This window comes from Nicotiana tomentosiformis, chromosome 2, assembly GCF_000390325.3.
Source record: "Nicotiana tomentosiformis chromosome 2, ASM39032v3, whole genome shotgun sequence".
Lineage (NCBI taxonomy): Eukaryota > Viridiplantae > Streptophyta > Magnoliopsida > Solanales > Solanaceae > Nicotiana > Nicotiana tomentosiformis.
This window is the reverse complement of record NC_090813.1, coordinates 64,121,298-64,144,874: the sequence shown is the minus strand read 5'-3', so window position 1 is coordinate 64,144,874 and position 23,577 is coordinate 64,121,298. Positions and strand designations below refer to the sequence as shown.

At 37.1% G+C, this 23,577-nt stretch overlaps 3 protein-coding genes and 1 long non-coding RNA gene across 6 annotated transcripts; 2 read left to right on the top strand and 2 right to left on the bottom strand.

Moving 5' to 3' along the window:
• The first annotated feature begins 3,173 nt into the window (after positions 1 to 3,173).
• On the top strand, positions 3,174 to 4,757 carry LOC138904946 (uncharacterized). The gene is made up of 3 exons (XM_070193441.1): positions 3,174 to 3,305; positions 3,438 to 3,506; positions 4,155 to 4,757. The coding sequence occupies exons 1-3, from the start codon at positions 3,174 to 3,176 to the stop codon at positions 4,755 to 4,757; spliced, it is 804 nt and encodes a 267-aa protein (XP_070049542.1).
• A 545-nt stretch (positions 4,758 to 5,302) lies between these two features.
• LOC104089077 (uncharacterized) lies at positions 5,303 to 8,279 on the bottom strand. The gene is made up of 3 exons (XR_684699.4): positions 7,839 to 8,279; positions 7,477 to 7,532; positions 5,303 to 5,938 (listed from the first exon to the last, which is right to left on the bottom strand). It is a non-coding gene; the product is annotated as an uncharacterized lncRNA (long non-coding RNA).
• Positions 8,280 to 11,771: 3,492 nt separating this feature from the next.
• On the top strand, positions 11,772 to 16,173 carry LOC104101457 (BES1/BZR1 homolog protein 4-like). 2 transcript variants are annotated; one of them, XM_009608901.4, is made up of 3 exons: positions 11,773 to 12,115; positions 14,814 to 15,574; positions 15,733 to 16,173. In XM_009608901.4, the coding sequence occupies exons 1-3, from the start codon at positions 11,900 to 11,902 to the stop codon at positions 15,734 to 15,736; spliced, it is 981 nt and encodes a 326-aa protein (XP_009607196.1). In that variant the 5' UTR covers positions 11,773 to 11,899; the 3' UTR covers positions 15,737 to 16,173. The 2 variants fall into 2 exon arrangements, with proteins under 2 accessions (XP_009607197.1, XP_009607196.1); XM_009608902.4 differs by lacking the exon at positions 15,733 to 16,173 and having other exon boundaries at positions 11,772 to 12,115; positions 14,814 to 15,578.
• A 1,024-nt stretch (positions 16,174 to 17,197) lies between these two features.
• LOC104101456 (uncharacterized) lies at positions 17,198 to 22,701 on the bottom strand. Of its 2 annotated transcripts, none has more exons than XM_009608899.4 (5): positions 22,442 to 22,701; positions 19,521 to 20,945; positions 19,001 to 19,201; positions 18,123 to 18,318; positions 17,198 to 17,669 (listed from the first exon to the last, which is right to left on the bottom strand). In XM_009608899.4, exons 1-5 carry the CDS (start codon positions 22,532 to 22,534, stop codon positions 17,491 to 17,493), a joined length of 2,094 nt encoding a protein of 697 aa, XP_009607194.1. In that variant the 5' UTR covers positions 22,535 to 22,701; the 3' UTR covers positions 17,198 to 17,490. The 2 variants fall into 2 exon arrangements, with proteins under 2 accessions (XP_009607194.1, XP_070051573.1); XM_070195472.1 differs by having other exon boundaries at positions 19,521 to 20,937; positions 22,442 to 22,656.
• Positions 22,702 to 23,577: the final 876 nt, after the last annotated feature.

Sequence of the window (23,577 nt, the reverse complement as noted above, 5' to 3'; positions counted from 1 at the left end):
GGCTTTGTGCGAGAACAGAGAATAAGTAGAATCTTGATCGATGATGGATCTAACGTCAATATTCTCCCAATTCGTACAGTCAAAGAGCTTGGCATACCGATGGATGAACTATGTGAAAGTCGTTTGATGATTCAAGGGTTTAATCAAGGGGGAAAAGAGCTATAGGGGCTATAAGATTGGAAATAAATATGGGAGATTTGCATTCGAGTGCATGGATGCACATGATCGATGCAAAGACCACATATAATATCTTGTTAGGAAGGCCATGGATACACAGAAAAAAGTGGTTTCATCCACCTACCATCAGTGCTTGAAGTATTGTGAAGATGGGATTGAAAAGAAGATAGTTGCTGATGATAAGCCCTTTACTGAGGCTGGATCATACTTTGCCGATGCAAAATTCTACTTAAAGAATTATGTCTCGAAGGAGGTTAATTTTGATGACGTGACGCCAACCAAAAGTGTTGCAAAGAAGGTTTATGTCGCAACTGGCAAGGCAAAGGTTATGGTTGAAAAAGATCAAGTGCTTTATGATAAAATCAAGATAAATGAGGCATCTTCAAGTAAGAAAGTGACTCCCATTCTTTGCTATGTCCAAAAGGCAACGCAGATTGAAGATCCATCTTCTGAACTGCAAGGTAATGTGTTAGGAGGCTTGACCCTTCATGTCAAGCGAATTGATGCAATTAAGTCGTCCACAAAGTTGCTTAAAGGGTTTGTCAAATCATCAAACCTCAATTCGCTTCTAAATCTAGCAGTTCCTGCAAAGCGCACAAATGATGACTTTGACCCAAATGCCTACAAGTTGTTAGAAAAAGTTGGATATGATTCAAATGAACCATCCAAGTTGGGAAAGCTCCCACATGAAGCTTCAAACCCTACTCAAAAGATGAATATGGAGAAAGGGTACCCCCTGAAGCAATCACGTGAAGGTTTGGGTTACAAACAACCCCCGCCAATTCGTATCTCCATTAAAAGGGCAAGTTGTAACTACATTACTGCTAAAGAAGTGTCTACGATGCTTAACAAGAAGCCTTCTGTGTTTGATCGACTTACAAAACTAAGGACCTCAGTATTTGATAGGTTAGGACCATTGAAGAATGAGAACAAGTGTCATGGAGGTAATAGAAGGATTGGAGCATCTATCTTTGCTAAAAAGGAGATTTTGACCACAAACTGCCCAAGTCTGATTCCTTCTAGAATGAGGTGAGAGACCAAACTTGTAGTTTCGTGAAGAGAGGTCCTCAAAGCAAAGGTGCATACTATAGTCCACGCTAAAGAATGGGAGGAAGATGAAGAAAGTGTGGGGGTCATCATATCATATCATCATTCATGACGAACAAAATGCTTCATTGTATACGGAAGTTGAGGAAAAGTGCCTTGATATTCATGGATGTCATCACATATCTTTCAAAGATGGTGATCCTCAAGAGGATGAAAACGCTAAAGATGCACCACATGAGCTTGAAGAAGGGGTAAAGATAACGGTTGATGCACTAAAAGAAGTCAATCTCGGAGGTGTTGAAGATCCAAAGCCCACATAAGTAAGTGCCTCTCTAACTGGTGATGAAGAGAGAAAATATATTGAGCTACTTAAAGAGTTAAAAGACGTATTTGCTTGGAGCTACAAAGAAATGCCATGTTTAGACCCCCAAGGTGGTTGTTCATTATCTTGTTGTCAAACGAGGTGCTCGTCCTGTGAAGCAAGCACAACGTCGCTTCAGACCTGAACTGGTTCAATTGATTGAAACCGAAGTTAACAAGCCTATCGAGGCTGGTTTTGTTCGTGAAGTTAAATATACTACATGGATTTCAAGCATCGTCCCTGTAAGAAAGAAGAATGGTCAAATCCGAGTTTGTGTTGACTTTAGGGACCTAAATAATGCTTGCCCTAAGGATAAATTTCCTTTTTCTATCCCTATGCCACGACTGGATATGAGGCGATGTCATTCATAGATGGTTCGTCTGGATATAATCAAATTCGCATGGCACCGAAGGATGAAGAACTTACTGCCTTTCGCACCCCTAAATGTATATACTGCTACAAGGTAATGCCTTTTGGTTTGAAGAACGCTGGTGATATATATCAACGTGCCATGCAAAATATTTTTGATGACATGCTTCATAAAAACGTAGAGTGTTATGTTGACGACTTGGTGGTAAAATCAAGGAAAACATATGATCACTTGCAAGATTTGAGGATGATATTTGAACGGCTTTAGAGATACCAACTCAGAATTAATTCGTTGAAGTGCGCCTTTGGAGTTACTTCTGGGAAGTTCCTCGGTTTTATTGTTCGACACAGAGGTATCAAAATTGGTCAAACTAAGGTGGATGCTATATTGAAAATGTCCGAGCCTAAGGATATTCATGAATTAAAAAGCTTACAATGTAAGTTAGCATATCATAGAAGATTTATATCGAATCTGGCTTGAAGATGCCAACCGTTCAGTCGCCTCATGAAGAAGGGAGTTCCTTTTGAATGGGACCAAACTTGTAGGAATGCTTTTGAAAGCATTAAATACTATTTGATGAAGCCTCCAGTATTGGCAGCTCCCATAGCTGGAAAGACATTAATATTATACATTTTAGCACATGAAATGTCAGTAGGAGCATTTCTGGCTCAAGGAAACAATGAAGGCAAAGAAAATGCACTTTATTACTTAAGTAGGATGATGATGCCAAATGAGCTCAAGTATTAACCTATTGAGAAGTTATGTTTGGAACTTGTCTTCTCTATTCAGAAGCTGAAGCATTACTTCCAAGCTCACGTTGTGCGACTCGTCTCAAGAGCGAATCATATCAAGTTTGTCATGACTAAACCTGTTTTAAGTGATTGATTAGCGAGGTGGTACCTCCAATTTTAACAATATGAAATTGTTTATGTTCCTCAAAAGGTGGTAAAAGGACAAGCATTAGCAGACTTCCTAGCTGACCATCCGATTCCAGATGATTGGGAGTTGTCTGATGAATTACCTGATGAAGATGCAATGGTCATATAAATTCAACCTCCTTGGAAGATGTATTTTGATGGCGATGCACATCGTGAAGGAGCTAGCACTGGAATAGTGTTTATCACTTCTCAAGGAGAAGTTTTTCCATATTCTTTCACGCTGACATAACGGTGCTCCAATAGTGTTGCTGAATATCAAGCACTCATACTTGGGCTTGAAATGGTAGTGGATATCAAACAATTGCAACTACATATTTTTGGAGACTCCAAGTTAGTGATCAATCAGATTTTGGATAGCTATGAGGTCAAGAAGTCAGAGTTGGTGCCATATCATAAATATGCTCAAAGATTGGTAAGTTGGCTTGGAGAGGTAACTATTCAACATGTGCCGAGAAAGGAAAATAAGAGAGATGATGCATTAAGAGCCTTAGCTTCTACATTATCTTTGCCTGATCAGACACAAGTTGTTGTTTGCTAAAGATAGGTAGTTCCTCCACCAAATGACTATGAGGAAGAAAAAAGTGAAGTTGAGCATCTTGCTTCTGTTCTTGAGGTTGAAATTGAAGATTGGCAACAACCATTAATCAATTATCTTTTTTATGAGATATTTCCGGAAAATCCCCGAAGGAAGACAAAAATCTGAAGGAGAGCCCCTCGTTTTCTTTATTATAAGAATACACTCTACAGACGATCATTTGATGAAGTGTTCCTACGTTGTTTGGGGGCTGATGAATCCCTTCAAGCCCTGCAAGAAGCATACTTTGGAGTGTGTGGTGTGCATCAATCTCGGCCAAAACTTCATTTCCACATAAAAAGAATGGGGTATTATTGGCCAAATATGGTGAAAGATTGTTTATATTACGCTCGAAGGTGTAAAGCTTGTCAATTTCATGCTCAATTCATACATCAACCACCTGAATTATTACACCCAACTGTTGCTTCTTGGCCATTTGATGCTTGGGGTTTGGATGTTATTGGTCCATTGCCAAAGTCTTCTGGTGGACATCTATACATTTTGGCCGCAAATGATTACTTCTCGAAGTGGGCTGAAGTTGTTTCTCTTAAGGAAAAAAAATGTGGCTAACTTCATCCGAGTCAATATTATCTATCGTTTCGGCATTCCTCGATATATATTGACGGACAATGGTAAGCCATCTGATAACAAGCTTATGAATAAATATGTGATCTTTTTGGCTTCCAGCAACGCAATTCCTCCATGTACTATGCTGCTGCCAATGGACTTGCCGAAGCATTTAACAAGACGTTATGCAACTTGTTAAAAATGGTTATCTCTAAGTCTAATAAAGATTGGCATGAGAGAATGGAAGAAGATCTTTGGGCATATAGGACTACATATCGCACACCAACGCAAGCGACTCCTTATTCACTTATTTATGGAGTTGAAGCAGTCCTTCCACTTGAGTGTCAAATCTCATCGTTGCGATTTTCCATTCACGAAGGACTCACTGATGAAGAAAATACCTGGTTACACCTTGAAGAACTAGAAGCTCTTGATGAAAAGAGGCTAGAAGCTCAACAAAGCCTTGAATGTCATCAAGCTCGCATGTCTCGATCTTTTAACAAAAGGGTGCGCCTTAGATCTTTCCAAGTTGGTGACCAAGTTCTTGTGGTCAAAAGTCCTATTATTACCTCTCGTCGATTCGGGGGCAAATTCTCTACTAAGTGGGATGGACCATATATTATACAAGAGGTATACTCAAGTGGCGCTTACAAGATAGTTGACTCAGAAGGTTTGTGGATTGGCCCCATCAATGGGAAATTCATGAAGAGATACTATCCTTGAAGAAAACAAATATGCTCCTTAATGCATGAGCATAAACTGCATGTTACTCCTGGCCCGCAAGAGTATAAACTCTGCACGGTCCAAAACAAAAAGTCTGCTAGGTTGAAAACTTTAAAAGAGGTGGCCTAGGCAAAAGTTAGGATATGCAAACAAAAAAAAAGTCTGCTAGGTTGAAACCTCGAAAGAGGCGGCCTAGGCAAAAGTTAGGACATTAAAAAAAAGCTCACCAATTTCGAACTACGGAATGACTTGATCCTCTTCACCGAGGTACGTAGGCAGCTTAGAGTTTCATTCTAAGTTCAGTCATATGAGTTCAAAAATACATATTACCCAAGGCATTATTCAAATGAGGCGTGATGGAATATAATTCACTTGATTGACACTTGAAAATTAGGTGTACATGTATTCTTTCGTTGAACTCTCTGTCTTTTCTTGATGGCTCAATGGGGGCAAGTCCTTCGTGTCAAATTGAGGTCTTTGATGGAATGATTGTCATTTCTTTAATAAGAGGCTTAATATTCAAAGTTGAAGGCTCCAATTCTAAGTCAAGTTGAATTTATCAAGTCTATTACATCATCAATTTGAAGTATCCAAGCCCGCTAGGTCTTAAAGTTACAATATTCAAGTCCGCCAAGTCTTCAAATCCATAAAGTATTAAAAATAACTCACTTATTATAAACTGCATAATGACTTGATCCTCTTCACCGAGATTGGTATCTTCGAGACAATTATAGTCTTTAGCAGGCTGCAAAATTTTCAAGTTGAATCATCAAGTTAAAGTCTTCAAATCCACTAAGTCTTCAAGTTGAAGTCTTCAAATCTGTCAAGTCTTCAAGTAGAAGCCTTCAAGTCTTCCATGCCTTCAAGTTGAAATCTGCAAGTTAAATTCTTCCGAGCACCAAGTCTTCAATTGAAAGCCAATAAGAAGCCCCCATAATAGTCTTGAAATCTTCAAATTGATATAACCTTCAATTCTTTAGTTGGAAGTTTCAGTATATCTCCAAGTGTATGGTAAAAACCTTTGATATAGCCTGCGCCATCTTTAAATATTTATATCTTGAATTCTTTGAAGGAAAGTTATAATATATCTCAAATCTCCAACTAAAAGTATTTAAAATGTTGGGTTGCATGACTTGATTTATGTTGCAAAAAAAATCTTTGGAAGTGATTTCTTCTTCTACCTGCAAAAAAAAAGGAGAAATATATCTATATAAAGGAGATCATAAAATTACATGTAAAGATTGAAATTGTAGAGATATTCTTGGTGGTCAGATTTTTTCATGCTTCATACAATCTCTTATTCATGCATCTCGAAATGAGGACAAGTTCCCGTTCCTTTGCACTAAAAGGTCAAATCTTTTGGCGGTAAAGTAAAATCTGCAAGTTAGACTCTATAATGATCTTCACTGGTCTTCGCCTTAGATAAAATATAATCTTCAGCTTAGACGGTGTAATGGTCTTAGCCTCAGACAAAGTAAAGTGTTCAGCTTAGACGGTTGTCTTCGCCTTTGCAAAATATAGTGTTCAGCTTAGCCGGTGTAATAGACTTTGCCTCGTATAAAGTAAAGTCTTTGGCTCGGACGGTGTAATGGTCTTCATCTCAGACAAAGAAAATTTTTGTCTCAGACGGTGTAATGATCTTTACCTCAGACAAAATAAAATCTTTGGCTCAGACGGTGTAATGGTCTTCGCCTCATATGAAGAAAAGTCAAATTTGTAAATAAAGTAAGATCTTTAGCTTAGACGGTGTAATGGTCTTCACTTCAGACAATAAATCTTTGGCTTAGACGGTGTAATGATCTTTGCTTAAGATAAACTAAAATCTTTGGCTTAGACGGTGTAATGATCTATGCCTCAGATAAAATGAAGTTAGATCTTCAAACAAGATAAAGTCATTAGCTTAGACGGTGTAATGGTCTTCGTTTAAGACAAAATAAAATATTTGGCTCAAATGGTGTAATGGTTTTCGCTTTAGACAAAATAAAGTCTTCGGCTTAGACAATGTAATGGTCTTCGCCTCAGACAAAGTAAAATCTTTGGCTCAGACAGTATAGTGGTCTTCGCCTCAGATAAAGTAAAGTCAAATCTTTAAATAAAGTAAGATCTTTAGCTCAGACAGTGTAATAGTCTTCGCTTCAGACAAAATAAATCTTTGGCTCAAACGGTGTAATGGTCTTCGCCTCAAATAAATGTAAAATCGTTGGCTTAGTCGGTGTAATGGTCTTTGCCACAAATAAAGAAAGTTAAATTTTCAAATAAAATGAAGTCTTCGGCCAAGACAGTATAATGGTCTTCGCTTCAGACAAAATAAATCTTTGGCTCAGACGGTGTAATGGTCTTCGCCTCAGATAAAAGAAAAAATCTTTGGCTTAGACGGTGTAATGGTCTTTGCCACAAATAAAAAAAATCAAATTTTTAAATAAAATGAAGTCTTTGGCCAAGACGGTATAATGGTCTTCGCCTCAAATAAAATAAAGTGTTTGGATTAAATAGTGTAATAGCCTAAGCCTCGGACAAAGTAAGGTCCTCGCCTAGCACAACATAATGAATTTTCCTCAACTAGAATGATTCCTTCGCCAGAATGAGTAAAATTCGGAGAAAGTAAATCCTAAAACCACTTTAACATTGGCTTCTCTCCAAGAAATTCTAGTTACTTCATATTTGCTTCTCTTGACCTCTGGCCAAAAAGGGAGATCTAGGTAAAAAAAAATTAAAGTACCTGCTTCCGTTTGAATGAGAAAAGTTTAGCGGCAATATAAGATGTGCTCTAGAGACCTGCAAAAGAAGAGTCTTGTTTTATCATCACCAAAATGCTTCTACGAAATAATGTAAGAAAAGAAGCAATACATGGAAGCACATGGTGTCTAATGCAATATAATTTCAGGTGAGGGCATAAGATGGTTAAAAAAAACCTTGTTTCAAAGACAAAAACAGTAGCATTTTGCTCGACATCAAAACTCTTATACTACTTTTGTAATGTTAAACCTTCATTTGGCAGTATGAGGCATATGGTCCGCATGAATTATTTTGTCAATTTTTAAGCAATTTTTGAATGTTGCAAAAAAGAAAAGAGCAACTTACCTCAAAGAATGGTACTTCTCCAGCCAAACTGTTACGAGTCAAGACTTTATCGGAGTTCAGATAATACGTCTAACAATGATATTGTTCCCTATTTATAGAATGAGCTGACAGTGGTTGACTCCTACCCCAATACTAAATTTGTTAAACAGTCGAAGTTCATGAGAGATTGGATAAAATAGAAGAGAGTTACAGTTCAATTGTAACTTGGAAACTCTCTATCCGTATATGAAGATTCCATACAAATTCAACAACAACAACAACAACCCAGTTTAATCTCACTAGTGGGGTATGGGGAGGGTAGTGTGTACGCAGACCTTACCCCTACCCTGATATAGAGAGGTTGTTTCCAAATGACCCCCGGCATCCTTCCCTCCAAGAACTCTCCATCTTGCTTTTGGAGTGACTCGAACTCACAATCTTTAGGTTGGAAATGGAAGATGCTTGCAAATTCAAATCCCGTAAAATTAGGCATCTTTGACGATTACGTGGAAGTTGGTTAGATAAGCTCAAATTTTGCTTCTTAGCTTTCTAAAAGTTAAGCTCAAAGTATTTAAAATATTAGATGTTTCACGTGGGACCATATGTGATAAGTACTGATCTTAACCGAAGTTTTAATCTTGAAACAAGGCCATTAAACCTTTGATTTTTATAATCAACCAAACTCTCTGTTCCATCCAAAAGTGAGAAAGCACTTGCGATAAGACAATTAAAAATCTTTTGTCCTGCTTCAAGGCTAGTCTTTGAGGATTAACAAGCTTACACGCCGACTAACTTTGATATAGGGGCATTTGTAAGCATTTAAATTTTATTGGATTTAATTCATAAAATAATTTGGACTATATTAATTTAAGACACTAATCCAAACAAATATTGTGGCTAGTAAATTGGATTAATACAACATATATGTATTGGGCTAGTCCATTTAATTGAATTACAAATTAAATGATAAGCCTATTTCATTAGCCCAAGGTCCAAATGGCTATTAGCCCAATTTAAAGCCCAAGCTCATGCCACGTGTCAAGTGATATGGCAATCCAAGCTAAATAAATGAGTCAATGAAATCACGACACGTGTCAAGTGATGTGGCAATCCAAGCCAAATAAGTGAGCCAATGAAATCATGCCATGTGTCAAGAAAGGGTGGCATACCAAGTTAAATCAACAACCAATAGAGTTGTGCCAAGTGTCTAGATGATATTGGTCAGTTCAAATGGACCAATCAAATTGCAGAGCCACACCACTCCCTACAACTATAAATAGAGGTCTTCATAAAGCTAGAAGACACTAGAAGTGATAACAAGAAGCAAGCAGTGAGCTCGTGGATCAAACACCGCAAATTTCTCTACAAGCTACAAGTTCAAGTTTAAGTTCAAGATTAAGAACGAAGCCAAATCAAATATCAAGGCGTTCAAGATCAAATTACTTGTTCGTGATCAAATCCAAATTCAAGCTCAAGAAGGAGATTCAAGACCGAGCTTTACAAGCCCTTGAATCAAAATCAAGCTCATCAAGATAGTTTATATTCTTGAAGAATCAGAGGAATACCATAGAGATCGTAACACTTTCATTTGTTGAAATCAAATACTACATTTGTTACGCAATTTTCCAATCTTGATTATTTATTTTTCTCGACGCAAAAATTTGTTGTTACAAATTTCCCAGAAGCTTTCCATAGTAGCATCCAACAAGTTTTCCACATCAGATGAAAACTTGGAATCCGTAACCTTAGCAGTAGTGAGATTGAAGTTGATCTTCTTAAGAGCCATTTTTGTGTTCTTGAAATTTGGTAATTTGAAGAGATGAGAGGTAGAGATTGTCCCACTGGACGTGCCAGAAATTTGTAACAACAATAATAGAGGTACTCAAAGATAAAAATTATTAGTAATCAAAGCAAGAAAGTAATATTGATTGAATGGGGAACTTAGGTGGGAAAAGTAAAAGAGAAAGGGAAGGAGTGGAGCAGAGGACGTCAACTCATCAAGCTCATGACCAGAGACTGCAGGTAAGGGTGGCAAGTGGGCCGGTCCCGGGGCTAAACGGGCCAAGTGAACCGGTCCAAACGGTCCCGATCCCAAATTAAATGGGCCAAACGATCCCGGACTAAACGATCTTTTTGTAAGGACCAGTCCGGGACCGGGAACGTTTGGTCCTGGGCTAAAGGATCCCGGCCCGCGGGCTAAATGGGCTAAGTGAGCCCAACGAATTTTAAAATAAAAAATAAAAAAATAGATATTAGAGATAAAAGGATGTTAAAAAAAATATCTAGAGCAATGCTTTGTAAATTTTATTATAGAATTGTGACCTAAATTTTATTTAATATATATATACACTATACTATATATACATCTTATATCGAATATAACTTATATATATATATATATATATATATATATATATATATATATATATATATATATATCGAATATAGCTTATATATTATACACTTAGTAACAATAAAGTAAGCAATAGTAGCAATTATAGAAGGAAATTAGAGAGAGATCGTGATAGATTGATGATTTTGTAAGAAAAAATGAAAGAATGAGGGGGTATTTATAGTTGAAAATAGGGAAAAAGTATAATTATAAAAAGTTTGGGGTTAAAACAAAGTTGGGGGAGGGAGGGAGGTTAAATGACTATTTTATAAATAGGCAACGACTATTTTTGACAGCCCAACGACTATATTTTTTTAAAATTTTAATTTTTTTAAAAAAAAATATAGCCGTTGGGACCGTTTGACCCGCTAAGGGACCGGTCCCGGTCCCTGGCAGGCTAAATGGTCTCGGGCCTGGCGGACCGAAATCATAGGACCGGCCCAGACCCACTAAACCGGGCCAAACGATCCTGACACGTTTAGCCCGTTTGGCCTGCGGTTCCGGACCGGTCTCGAACCTGGACTGGCCCACTTACCACCCTTAACCGCATGTTTGAATCTTGTCCCCACCTAATCACTTGAGAAGTACTTTTTATATCGACGATCAACTTATGTTGTATCGTCAACAAATACAAGAATCGAAAGATAGCCAATATAACCAAATATATAGGGTAACATATCGACAGGGGTCGGAGTAGATGTTAAACTTATAAAACAAAGTGAACAACTTACACTAGAGGCGAAGAATGTGGAGAGCAGCACAAAGTTGCGGATGATCTAGCGAAATTTGGTAGTAGAATGAACAATTTGGAAGCCATATGTTGTTTGATAATCCGCCATTTTTTGTAGTGTCTTCTTTTGTAAATTATTGCTTGGGTACTGTATGTGCAAGACAAGTGTGCAAGCCATTGTATTTAGACCAAACCAAATAATTTAAATTCTATAGTTAAAAATTAAAGTGAAAAATATATTTTACTTAATCATAATTAGATAAAAATACATGTCTTATATCAATACTGTAAACATCAGTGTGGATAAACTTTTCCTAAGTATGCAATAGTAGTAACTGTTTTATTGATAATACATTACAAAAGAATTTTAAAAAGAAACCAAGAAAGGACATCAGCTTTTAGAAATGAGGGTGGAATTTGTACCTTTCAAATCCAAAATATCAAAAGGGTAGATTTCCTACCCCCAAATTCAGAAGCACAATCATTGTTTTTGTTCCCTTTTTGAATTTTGACTTGGTCATCCAATTAAAATTCCATTCTTACCCCAACCCCGTTCTTTACAAATTTCCCACAGATAATAGACCCCACCAAAAGAGCGCAAAACGCTGTCGTTTTCATTTGACTCGATCCCCCATATTAAACTTCAAATACGCCCTTTCCTCGCAACTACCCACCAAAAACTACTGTAAAAAGACTCAACACGTGCACCGCCCACATTTACAGGACTTTTTTTAATCAATAAACAACAATAGGAGTGGCAATTCCGTAAATTGGTTAATATTCAGTGGCAATTGTCAACTCACCTGCTCATATTTAGCTCAAACACAATGTCCATATTTAACTCAAACACGTCTTAGCTCTCTCATTTCTACTTCCAGAATTCCAGAGCCCGGTTCAGAAACTAAACCGGTCGAGAAATTTTCCGGTTTATAAGTCTTCTATTGAACCGGCGGCGTGGTAATGACGTCCGGCACTCGGCTACCGACATGGAAGGAGAGAGAGAACAACAAGCGGAGAGAGCGGCGGCGGAGGGCGATCGCCGCCAAGATCTTCGCCGGATTAAGGATGTACGGTAATTATAAGCTCCCTAAGCACTGTGATAATAACGAGGTATTGAAAGCTCTTTGTAAAGAAGCTGGTTGGATCGTTGAAGATGATGGAACCACTTATCGTAAGGTAAACTCATTTTTTACTACAGTATATATATTTTTAGATTGGTGATTCAGTCATTTGGATTTTGTAAATTAATTTATTTTTTTTAGAGGAAAAAAAATCAAAAAGACGAATTCTTCATAGATTTGTTCTGCTCCAAAGTCAGAGTTTTCAGAAAGTCTGAATATTTCACCTAGAGGCTCATTTGACTATATAGCCCCTGCTGTACTCCCAGGGTCCCACATTTTTCCTTTTGGAATTGATGGGTTGTATGGACATTTCAGCTGATTTCAGGGTTTTACCAGTCCTTTGATTGCTTGCAGTCCTGAGTTCTGGAGTCCTGTATCTGCAATCTCTTTATGAAGGGTAGATTGGGAATTTTAAATATTAAGGTCCAATCGTTGATTCACGGAAGTACAACCCCAAGGCCTTGATGTATCACTATCAGAGTTCAAATCTCACAAATGACAAAAGTTACTCACTTTGTTCAATTTAGGTGGTGGTGTTTTGGCACGAAGTTTAAGAAAGACAAAAATTTTGAAACTTGTATGCCATGAGATTTATGTGACTATAAAAGTATAGTTTAAAATTAAATTATTTTTAAATTATGAAGTTGTCATTCTTTTTGGAATGAACTAAATAAATAGTGCCACATAAGAGAGAACAAAGCGAGTAGGTTATTTCTTATGGACTATCGAGTTATAGCATTGTCTGGAAAATAATTTGTAAGATACCAAATCCTTGGGTTGTATTATGATGTTGGTTCCTTTATCTTTATTTTATAAATATAATTATAGTCAAGGCTGTAGAGCGTGTGGGGAGATCAATTTTGGATGTGATGTGGAAAAAGGCTGATGATAGACTAGGAGGTGAGGGGGTAACGTGTTTGCTGGGATTGCAGTTTAATTATAGAGTTGACATTATAATTGGATATGGACACCCTTTCTCAAAGTTGTTGGGATGGTAGGGTTACAATTGTGTAATATTTTGATGGTGCCATCATTCTATGTTGTTTATGCCTTTATGGCTTGTTTTGGCACTTGGGTTATGTCCAATTTTCATGGGTATGTTTGGATACTTTTATCATTAACATGTAGGGCTTTAGTGGACATGGTACCTGACTCCTGAGTCTTGATCAACGGGATGAGAGGGAGGACCAACATAAAATGATTGTTGTGGCTGAAAGTTGAAAAGGTGCCATTTGAGAATAACCAAGATGATGACAAATAGGATTTTGAATTTTTCAAGTGGGTGTCAAATTGAGCCTAAATAAGGAAAACTAGAGGTCGAGCATAGATGTGGTTGGAGCGTGTAAATGAGTTTTTAAAACTTTTGTAGATATATGGAGAACGATTATAATTAGGATTAATGGGGAGCTTTTTTATGTGGGAACAATTATAATTGAACTGATAAATAAGTATTAATGGCTACTCAATATGCAATTTCAAAACATTGAATAAGTTCAGAATGTCTCAGTCAATTGGAGAATGTCCTCACTTTCTGGAAATAGACTTGGCTCTTTTTAGACCAATAGAGTATTCTTTATTTCCCTGTAGATAATGTGGATTTGTCCTACTTCGTTACCATTTCAAGTTACTAAGAATTATTTCTTTGGAAAAAACTATGTTCATTGAAAATATCAGAATTTACCAATTTGAATACTCGATACATGCCAATGTAATATTTCTAGTTTGACAGATGTGTCTCTTAGATTTAGGGGAAGAGTTGAATATTTTAATTGTTTTCTATTAGTTGGAATTTGGAAAGATGTAGGTTCATACGTTAACTCTATCATTTTTGGAGTACAATACAAAAGAGAATTGTGATAGAAATAGCAAAAATTGGGGGGCCCTTAACTGTTATGTTAAACTGAATGTTTTAAAACATTGCTTAAAGGGACACCAATTTGGGAGGATCAAAAAGGAAGGTTTAAATTGCTGAACCACATTTACGTCTGTTTGAAACTTTTGGTTGACCTAAACTGGAAGATCTCTTAAAATGTGTATATGCGTTAATGAGCCTAAAGAGGTCACAAATCAAGATGTCGGGTCCTGTGAGTAAATGTCGATGGGTTATTTGATAGTCATTTTTATTGCTACTCGTAGTTATTGTTTTAATTTGGTAGCTGCTGCTTTTTTAGCCCATCTCTGCTACTGGTTCTCCTAAAAGGTCACTGTTGTATACCTTCTTTGCTAAATCATGAGATACATTGACCATCCCATGGGTACCAAGCAGGATGATTCTTTCAATCTATGGCATGTTTTGTTTTTGAAGAGATAAGTTGGTTGGTCAATGGTGTTGTGGAAGTTGGCTACTTACAAATAGCAAGATGTGCACAACCTAAATGTAGGTACTCCTCATTCTATGACAATTTATATGTTCATTAAAAGAGCGGAAGCTTCTGATTTAGGGCATCTTCATGCTGCTGATAGATGTACGTACGCGAATGAACTAAAATATATTAGTCACTTAATTGATGAATCTGGCCTAAGTAATAACTAATTTACACTTTCTGGAACTTAAGCAATTGAAGACATGTGAAGGGGACGCTTTTACGCTTTAAAAAGATCTCGGGACGCCCTTGATCATCTAATCTTTCAAGTCAATGCATTTGCAAATGTCTGCTCTCTTTCTGCTATAATAGCATAATTCTGGTGAAGCTCACTGTTGACTATTTGATTTACCCCCTTTATTGCTGCTTATCATCTGTTCTTTTCTGCAGGGTTGCAAGCCAGTACACCACATGGATATTATTGGTGGTTCGGCATCAGTAAGCCCTTGTTCGTCTTACCAACTGAGCCCTGGTGCTTCGTATAACCCAAGTCCCGCTTCATCATCTATCCCCAGCCCAGTCTCATCCCATTATATTGCCAATGTCCAAAATAATTCTGATCCCAACTCGCTCATTCCTTGGCTTAAGAACCTATCATCTGGCTCATCGCCTTCCTCGTCTAAGTTTCCCCACCATCTGTGCATTCCTGGAGATTCTATAAGTGCTCCTGTGACACCACCTTCGAGCTCTCCCACTGCCCGTACTCCTAGGATGAAAGATAATTGGGAAAATCCCACGGCCAATTCAACATGGATACAACATCATTATCCCTTCTTGCCATTCTCAACCCCTCCTAGTCCTGGTCGCCAAACCCCACCAGATTCAGGATGGCTTTCTGGCGTTCAAACTCCACAGGATGGGCCTTCATCTCCCACATTCAGCCTCGTCTCATCAAATCCATTTGGATTTAAGGAGCCACTATCAAATGGAGGGTCTCGAATGTGGACACCTGGGCAAAGTGGGACATGTTCACCTGCAGTTGGAGCTGGTATGGACCAAACAGCTGATATACCAATGTCGGATGTTATCTCAGCAGAGTTCGCATTTGGCAGCAACGTGAAGGGAGTAGTAAAGCCATGGGAAGGAGAAAGAATTCACGAAGAGTGTGTCAGTGATGATCTTGAGCTTACACTTGGGAACTCCAGCACTAGGTAAACTTTCTTATTTGAACCTTTGAAACAAACACACTTAAGCAACTCTAAGCCCCAACACATCCCCCCTTCCCTCCCTCTCTTTCTCTCTTTCTCTCTCTCAAAAGTAAGTCTTCTTCTTAAAAGTAGCTGATTAGTGTTCTTTTGCTGCTTTGCAGATAGCAAGTGCGAGTAGAAAGAGAAAATCTATGCTTATATGATCATTGCAAAGTTTGGAAGCGTTTAACTTCTTGTATTGGTCATCCCTCCTGAATGCGAAGATACTCTGGTTCAGGGAAAACCAGAAAGTCACAAATACTGAGTAGGAACAGCAGTTAATTTTCCTTCTCTTGTTTTCCTCAAGAGGAGATAGCTCATGTGAAGTCTTTTTTTTTTTTTCTTTTTATCTTTTGTCCATTGGGGGAACGTTATCGTATTTTCTCTAATATTCTCCCCTGTTCTTCTGATTCTTTTCACTTTCAGTGTTGAATTTGTTTGTAGTTACCCTGTTGTAATTGTTCACACGATATAGTAAGTAGCTAGAGTTGACTAACAAGAAGCTGTCTTTCTGTACCTTTTATTTATTTGTTTTTTCTTATAAACAGAGTGATTTTGTTGTAGAGTAGGCTCTACCAGGTTTGTCTAAGGTTTGATAGAGACTAGCGAGAAAATTCAATGCAAATGCCTTGGTGCATAGCCTTTAATGTTTGGAAATCTGAGTCTCCAATTAAAGCAATAAAGGGCGAATCCTAATGACATCTCGAAGGGTTGAACAATGTTTGTTTGAGTTGACAGCTGAGGGTGCCATCAAAAAGCATTTAAAATAAAATGGTATTTGTCCCTAAGCTTGTGAAGCATAGAGAGATCAAAAATGGTTACGTTCCTTACTGTATATGTTTATGCAACTTGAAAGAAAGCTCTCAAGAGTATATCAGCTATCAGTAAATAGAATAACATAGAGTTTCTGTTTTGTCTGACTCAAAAATTAAAGACGAACATAGGAGGAACTACGAAATATAGTATTTTAATATTCTGCATCTTGTATCATTCATATTAAGTGATTATTATACAAATAACAGAGAGGCAGGTCAATTTACATGAGATGGTGCTTATTCTCAAGTCTCACAAATTCTAATTTTAATAGTTTAAAATAAAAAATACATTAAGAAATAATAAAAGTATTAAAATCATATAAATTTCAAAATTAAAAAATGTGGAAATATTAACTTAACCATCTAAGCATAATAACAGATGTGTATATAGTATTCTAAATAACCAAATACAGTATTTAATAATCTAACAAGATAATATTTATTATTGTCCAAGTTATAATATTTTAAAGAAAATTCGAAATGTCCGAGGCAAACAGCCTAAATCATAACAGCACGAGCAAGATACGAACCCCTCACCTTTTAATGGGTTACCTCCATGAAACTTTAATTAGTCTGTTATAATCATGTCAGAGACGCAACCTCGACCAATGTGAGTCTAACTTTGCTTTAAACAATGCAAGTGAGTAAGCATTCAACCATAATAGGAAACACTCGAGCTCCACATAATACTGTTGGGAGTTAAAAAACCATTACTTAGTTTAACTTCTTTAGCCTGGCCTTTATGTTACACTGGAAAATGTGGCAGCAGAACTTCCATATGCAAATCAAGAATTGGGCATATCAGGAATAATTGGATAATCGTCCGAGTAACAGAACAAACACCAAAGCACAACTCTTTTCATCCATTTTTTCAGTGGAGCGAGGATACTCTCCCAGCAAAGATCATGATTATATTTACAATTTTTCTTTCTTCCAGACTGTACAAAATCACTATATCTATGCAATCATAATTCACAAAGAATAGCAATAATCAAGCCCCCAAATTTCCAACCCGTACTTAGTGTCTTTAACATTATGTACAACCCTTTAAGACGAATGAGACCTTCAAAGTTTCTGGTATAAATCGGCAAGTGCACGATATAGGGTGGCTGCAGCAGGGGGCCTCGGCAACGAACCAAGGAGAATTTCTGAAGCTTTTAATGACTGGCTACCATAAAATCTGGAATTTTCTCGTGTTCGGGTAGTCACTACACTCCCTTGTAGGGAACACCCAACAAAGGCACCTGTACCACAAAAAAGTAGAACTTTAAACATATATAGAGATATAACTAGGCTTCGAGAGCAAGCATCAACTTAACTTCCAGTGGCAGAAACAACAGATACGGTCTAAATAGTAAAGACAGTGAGAAAATTGGTTTGAAGTACACTAACTTCCCTAAACCCTTTTCAAGTTAAATCAACATCAACAAGAATTCTATGAATTATTGTAGACTTCAAAAACACCATAATTATTCTACTGATGAGCAAATTTTCTGCATATTTGACTATTCAAAACTTTTCTCCACAGGCAAGTGAGTGGAAAGCTTAGATTAAATTTTTCTGGCCATTAACAATCGCGTGATATAGAAAAGCATGTATAAATCACATGCCAACTCTATCTTGCAATAACAGAACATACAAATCAAAGTATAACATGACACAATACAAGTGAACTTATAAACAAGGTGGACTCATACCTTTACTGCAGCTGTATGTATAACAAGCAGCATAGCCTCCAGTACCAGCACGAAGATCAGCTTCAGCAGTTCGTCCAATGATCCCAGCAGCAGCACTCACACCAGCTCCAACTGAAAGATGCGCATCACCACCAAAAGTCTTGACAGCATCAGTAGTTCTCAGAACAATAATGAAGTCAGTGAGTTCTCCACCAGCCTACAAAATATAAATCTGATTTATGATTTACTGATGATAAGAAGTTCCTATTGAATAGAAATTATATTTTGATTGACCTCCTTGCAAAATTTTAGACGCTTCCTTCGTGAAGAAACTACGTAAAAAGAAGAGTAGACAATTTTACTAACTAGAACAGACATCTTTCTCCGACATTTAATGCTAAACAGAAACGGCCAGGGCTTAATACGATGTGCTGAACTGCCAAAACACCTAGACTATCATGAAAGGAAGACTCCTTGCTATGCCAAATGGGGTATACACAAATCACCCCAATATGGCGTTTGAATTTGCTTAGTTACCCACAGATTATGGATAACATCCAGAAGCCACTGGGTAACAATTTCCAATGTTGCAATTAAGACACCACTGCCCATGGCAGCCATGTGCAATGCTCAAATCTACGATTTTTTTCCTACAATGACGAATGCATCTAAATATAGACAAGCAAAGTGGCAATTATCCTCAATCCAAAATTAGTTGCCGGCTATATGAATCCTCTATATTCAGACCACACTATTCGGGTCAGTAATTATCCTTTACTTCATATAGAAGATATAGAAAATTTATGGTCAGTAATTATCCTTTACTTCATTCAGCAGAAAATAGTAAATTTATGGTCGGTAATTATACTTTACTTCATTTAGCAGAAATATATATTCACCTGAGCACCCCATCCCACACCGAAAGAAGAAATGGCCGACGGGGGAGACCATGAACCATCTTCTCTACGTGCAATAACCAATCCAGTTCCAATGTTATAGGTGACCATCACTCCAACTTTCACGACCGTAAGTATGGCAAGACCTCTTGCATTTTGTAGAATAGCTTCTGGAATTTTCTTCTCAGAACTCAACAAACCAATCTGAAATTTGTCGTTCGCAATATTTCAGGCAGCCAATATTCATCATAAGTTATCAGGAAATTAAATAAAAAAGAGATCCTTGCTTGCTCATTATTTTTTACATATAAGATGCACCAGTTTTACTCCAAATGGTGGATTAGAGGCTAGAAGGTTAAATAGTACAATAATGCAGCAATTGGTTTCTTCGAAATCAGACTGGAGTATTTAGCAGGGGTATATATACATATATAGTGGGGTGAAAGATCGGAGTTTGCTTCATTAGTATAAGTAGATATATAAAAGATGCAGAGCATTTAATATAAAAAAGATAACTCCATACCCTTTCATAGCCCCGAATAGCGTTAGTGGCCTTGTAAATTTCGTATTCCATTGACTGTCCCCACGGGAAGTTTACCCAAGATCGCAATGTGCTCAGGTCAGTAAGGTCATGGGTTGGCAACTGAGCAGCACGGCTTACTTGATCCATTAGGTATGGCTGCACGGAGTCAAGACGTACACAACATACATCACATACTCGCTGCGGTTCCCCAGTGCGAAATTTTTCAGGGAGCAAACTCCTTCCTTTAGTACATTCATTGCAAAATATTCCACCACAAAATCGACAATGATGCCTGCTGCACATGATAGGGTGGAACCGCACACTACATAACATACAAGAGGAAGATGCACTGTCAGGCAACCATTTGGGAGGATCTGCCTCAAGAATTTCCTGGGCATTACCAAAATTAGCTTCTGTGAGGGTTTGAGCCATCTCTTTCCAAGCCTGTTCAATGAGATGGCTTGATATCCATGACATGTTACCAATATCACCAGATGCAACAGATTGCACTTTCCCTCGGGCTGCGAGCAACATATCCACCACCACATCCCACATGGTCAACTCCTTGTCTTCCCCCATGCACTGATTCCAATCAGTGTCACCATCAGGAAGATATCCCCCATTGGAGCAGAAGCCTCTATTCCACTCTTCATGCTCACTCTCTGACATTGGAGGAACTGATACAGGAATCCAAGCTCCAGTTTCACCAAAGAGTGGTGAATCATAGCAGAAATATCTTCCTTGGTTTTGGTGACACGTACTTTCTTCTACCATTTGAGATGACTGCGTTTCACATTCTCTATTTTCAGTTAATTGTGGGTATAGAGAATTTCTTTTTACATCACTTTCATTGGTCTGTTGAATTAAATTAACATTTGAGACTTTAGCTTTAACCATTTCCTTACTTGTGTGGGCCCCCTTCTCATAGTTTTTTTCTGTGCACAAAGTCTCTTGTTTTCCAGCCACTGGATTGCCCATGATATAACTCTCGTCGTTGTTTATGTGACCTGCACTTTGACCAGATGTTTCAGAACCATATTTTCCTATTTTATCCCAGTTGCTGCTAATAATCTTTTCAGAACACTTCAAGATATTGTTCTGTCTCAGTGTTATAGAATCTTCTTCAAATTCCCCTTTCGAGCAGTCCATATGATACCTCTCACCAGCTTCTTGAGTGTCTTGAAATGACCGTTTACTGAAAAGTTCCTGTGTTGTTTTGTGTGTGGTTTGAACAGAGAAGTTGGTAACAAGTTCCTCTGCTCGATTATCTAGACCACTTGTCAAACTTGTGTTCTCACGAATTTCACCCCTTAGGTGTACAGCTAGTCTGTTATATTCTTCATGCTTATCTGTTTTCACAATGTTTGAACCAATGACTGGATCAAAATCATCCAAGCCTCTGTTATCTCCAAACTCACTACAGTCCTATCACGAAAAACATGATAAGTGTGTGTTCTCATGTCAAACTTAAATTTTTTACTTGCACTTACAAAATACTGCAACTTTTTATCTACATGAATAAGTAAATAACAGGATAACTTTAGAAGAGAAAACAAGTAACTACCAACAATCAGCAAATATCTGTGCTATTTGCTTCACCTAGCAAAAGAAAGAGATCACGACAATTTGAAATGGAGGAGACAAGTGAGTAACAACTATCAGCATAACTAACACTCCTTATGCATGACTATGAGCAGACTTTTTGTCGAAGAGGAATTTCTCAGCTGCATATTTTGAGACAGTTCAAAGTGCTGGAAAGTTCAGTAAACAAAGCAAACACGTTCTTTTCTTATGGTGAGAAAGTTATCATACTCAAAGCAGCAGATATAGGCAGAAATTCTGAACATAAATCATTTAATTTGACCACAAGAATCTAGTTATTCAATTTGAGAAACTTTTGATGATGCTTACTTATATACAGTTAACAAGATTTAATATATGAGCCGGGATCACAATTAAACTTCCTTTCGTGATTAACGAAATGCTAGAAAGTCAGTTCTTTTACCATTAATGAGAGACAGATAAGTTCTAGCAGCGATGTATTCATCATCAACAACTACTTTTACTTCTTATGAGTGTCAGTTAACAACATACTTCTGATTCTAAATTTTCCAATCACCCTCGAATCCAAATCCCCCTCCCCCCCCCCCTCCCTCCACACACACCACCCAGAAAAAAAGCACCAGCGTGAAACAAAAAAAACTTCATCTTTTCTTTGTTTGTCATCGAGTAATTAAGATGATGACTACTTAACACCTCAATTTAACTGCCAGTTTACTCTCCACAGATAATGGCACCCTCAATTATTTCCTTCAACAACAACAACAACAACAACCCAGTATAATACCACTAGTGGGGTCTGGGTAGGGTAGTGTGTACGCAGACCTTACCTCTACCCTGGGGTAGAGAGGCTGTTTCCGATAGACCCTCGGCTCACTCCCTCCAAGAACAATAGCTTCAAATAAATTAAAACCTCAAAACAATAGCTTCTCAGAGAAATCTTTCTCTATCTCTTATTTTATTTTATACTGTATTGTTTATATATATATATAGGCTCATCTCCATAAGAATGATGTCACATAACAAAACCCCCAATTTTTCTCATTAAGATGAATGTTACTTCACTAAATATCCCGATTTCCATCAGATATTCTCAACAACAAATTCAACAACTAACCATGAATAAAATTTTCCAATCACCGACAATTTTACTAATAAAGACAATAACTTTATGCAGTTGAAGCAAAACCCAAAACTTGGCACCAACCAAAAACTAGTAAAAATTGACTAAAAAGCTGCTCAAATAGATTTCGTTACTTAAAGTCAACGAATTAGAACAGCAAAACATATTCAACCAATCAAAAAATCAATCAATTAATATGGGGAAATAGAAAAAAAAAAAAAATTGAAGAGAGAATTACCGATTGAAGAAGTGGATTTGAAACCCTAGAATAAGCTCCTTCACTAGCAGATGAGGGCTTTGAATTAGAATCCGAATTGTGATGGGGCTCCATTAAGCATCGTTTGGTGGGGATTTTTAATTTTAGTACCTCACAATCAATATATATCACTTCTTGTTTTTTTTTGCTACGTTTATTATCTTCTTTTCCTATCGATCAGTAAATTTCGGAAGATCAAATTTAAAAGGAAGCATAAAAGAGAGAATATATAGGAAAAGAAGCAGAAAAAGGGGTCTGATTGATTAGATGAATGAACAGTCGTCTTATGATGAGATTGTCATGAACGGTGAACCTCGTGACGTGTCCTTGAGGATCTCCCTAATTTCACGATTATGTTGCTTTATTGTTTGGGAATTATTTTAATTACGAAAAATACATATATTACCTACTAAACTTGTTCTGAAAAATTAACTACACAATTAAACTCTATAGGCTTCCCCTTATGGTTACTAAAGATCGTTTGTAGTGATAATTGTGTGATAATACTTTTGAGTTCCATTTCTAGATATTGGTTTTGAGCTACTTAATTAAGAAGGGTAATGCTATATACTTTATTTTTATTTCTGTAACAAACTATTTTTCGTTTTATTTAAAATTTAAATATTGAATAATACAAATATGTATGTTTATGAAATAATATGTTTGTTTATAATATGCTTGATTTTAGCTCTATAAATACTGATCTAATTCCCTTGGAAGTGACTAGTGTATAAAAACGTTTTGCCATATATTGGATGAATTTGTCTGTATTTCTCAATAACATTCCGTCAACATAGGAAAATGATTTTCACATCTCAAAGCCTTGTTCTTACTTTCCATTATTTTCGATATTCTATCTCACAAAATTCGATCAAATTTATCATAATTGATTAGTTAATATGTTGGTTAACCATACTTTGAAATACGGTAAAAAATTATTGGCTTAAAAATTTTATCAGACTCACAGGGGTAAATGATAAAATTGGCATCCATATCATTCATCTGTTATTCTCCGTCATATATATATATAGGGTAAAATATGATATGACATGTGGCTGACTAAAAGCAGGACACGTGAAATCCGAGATGGGATGGCTGAGGATCGAGCGCACCCACTC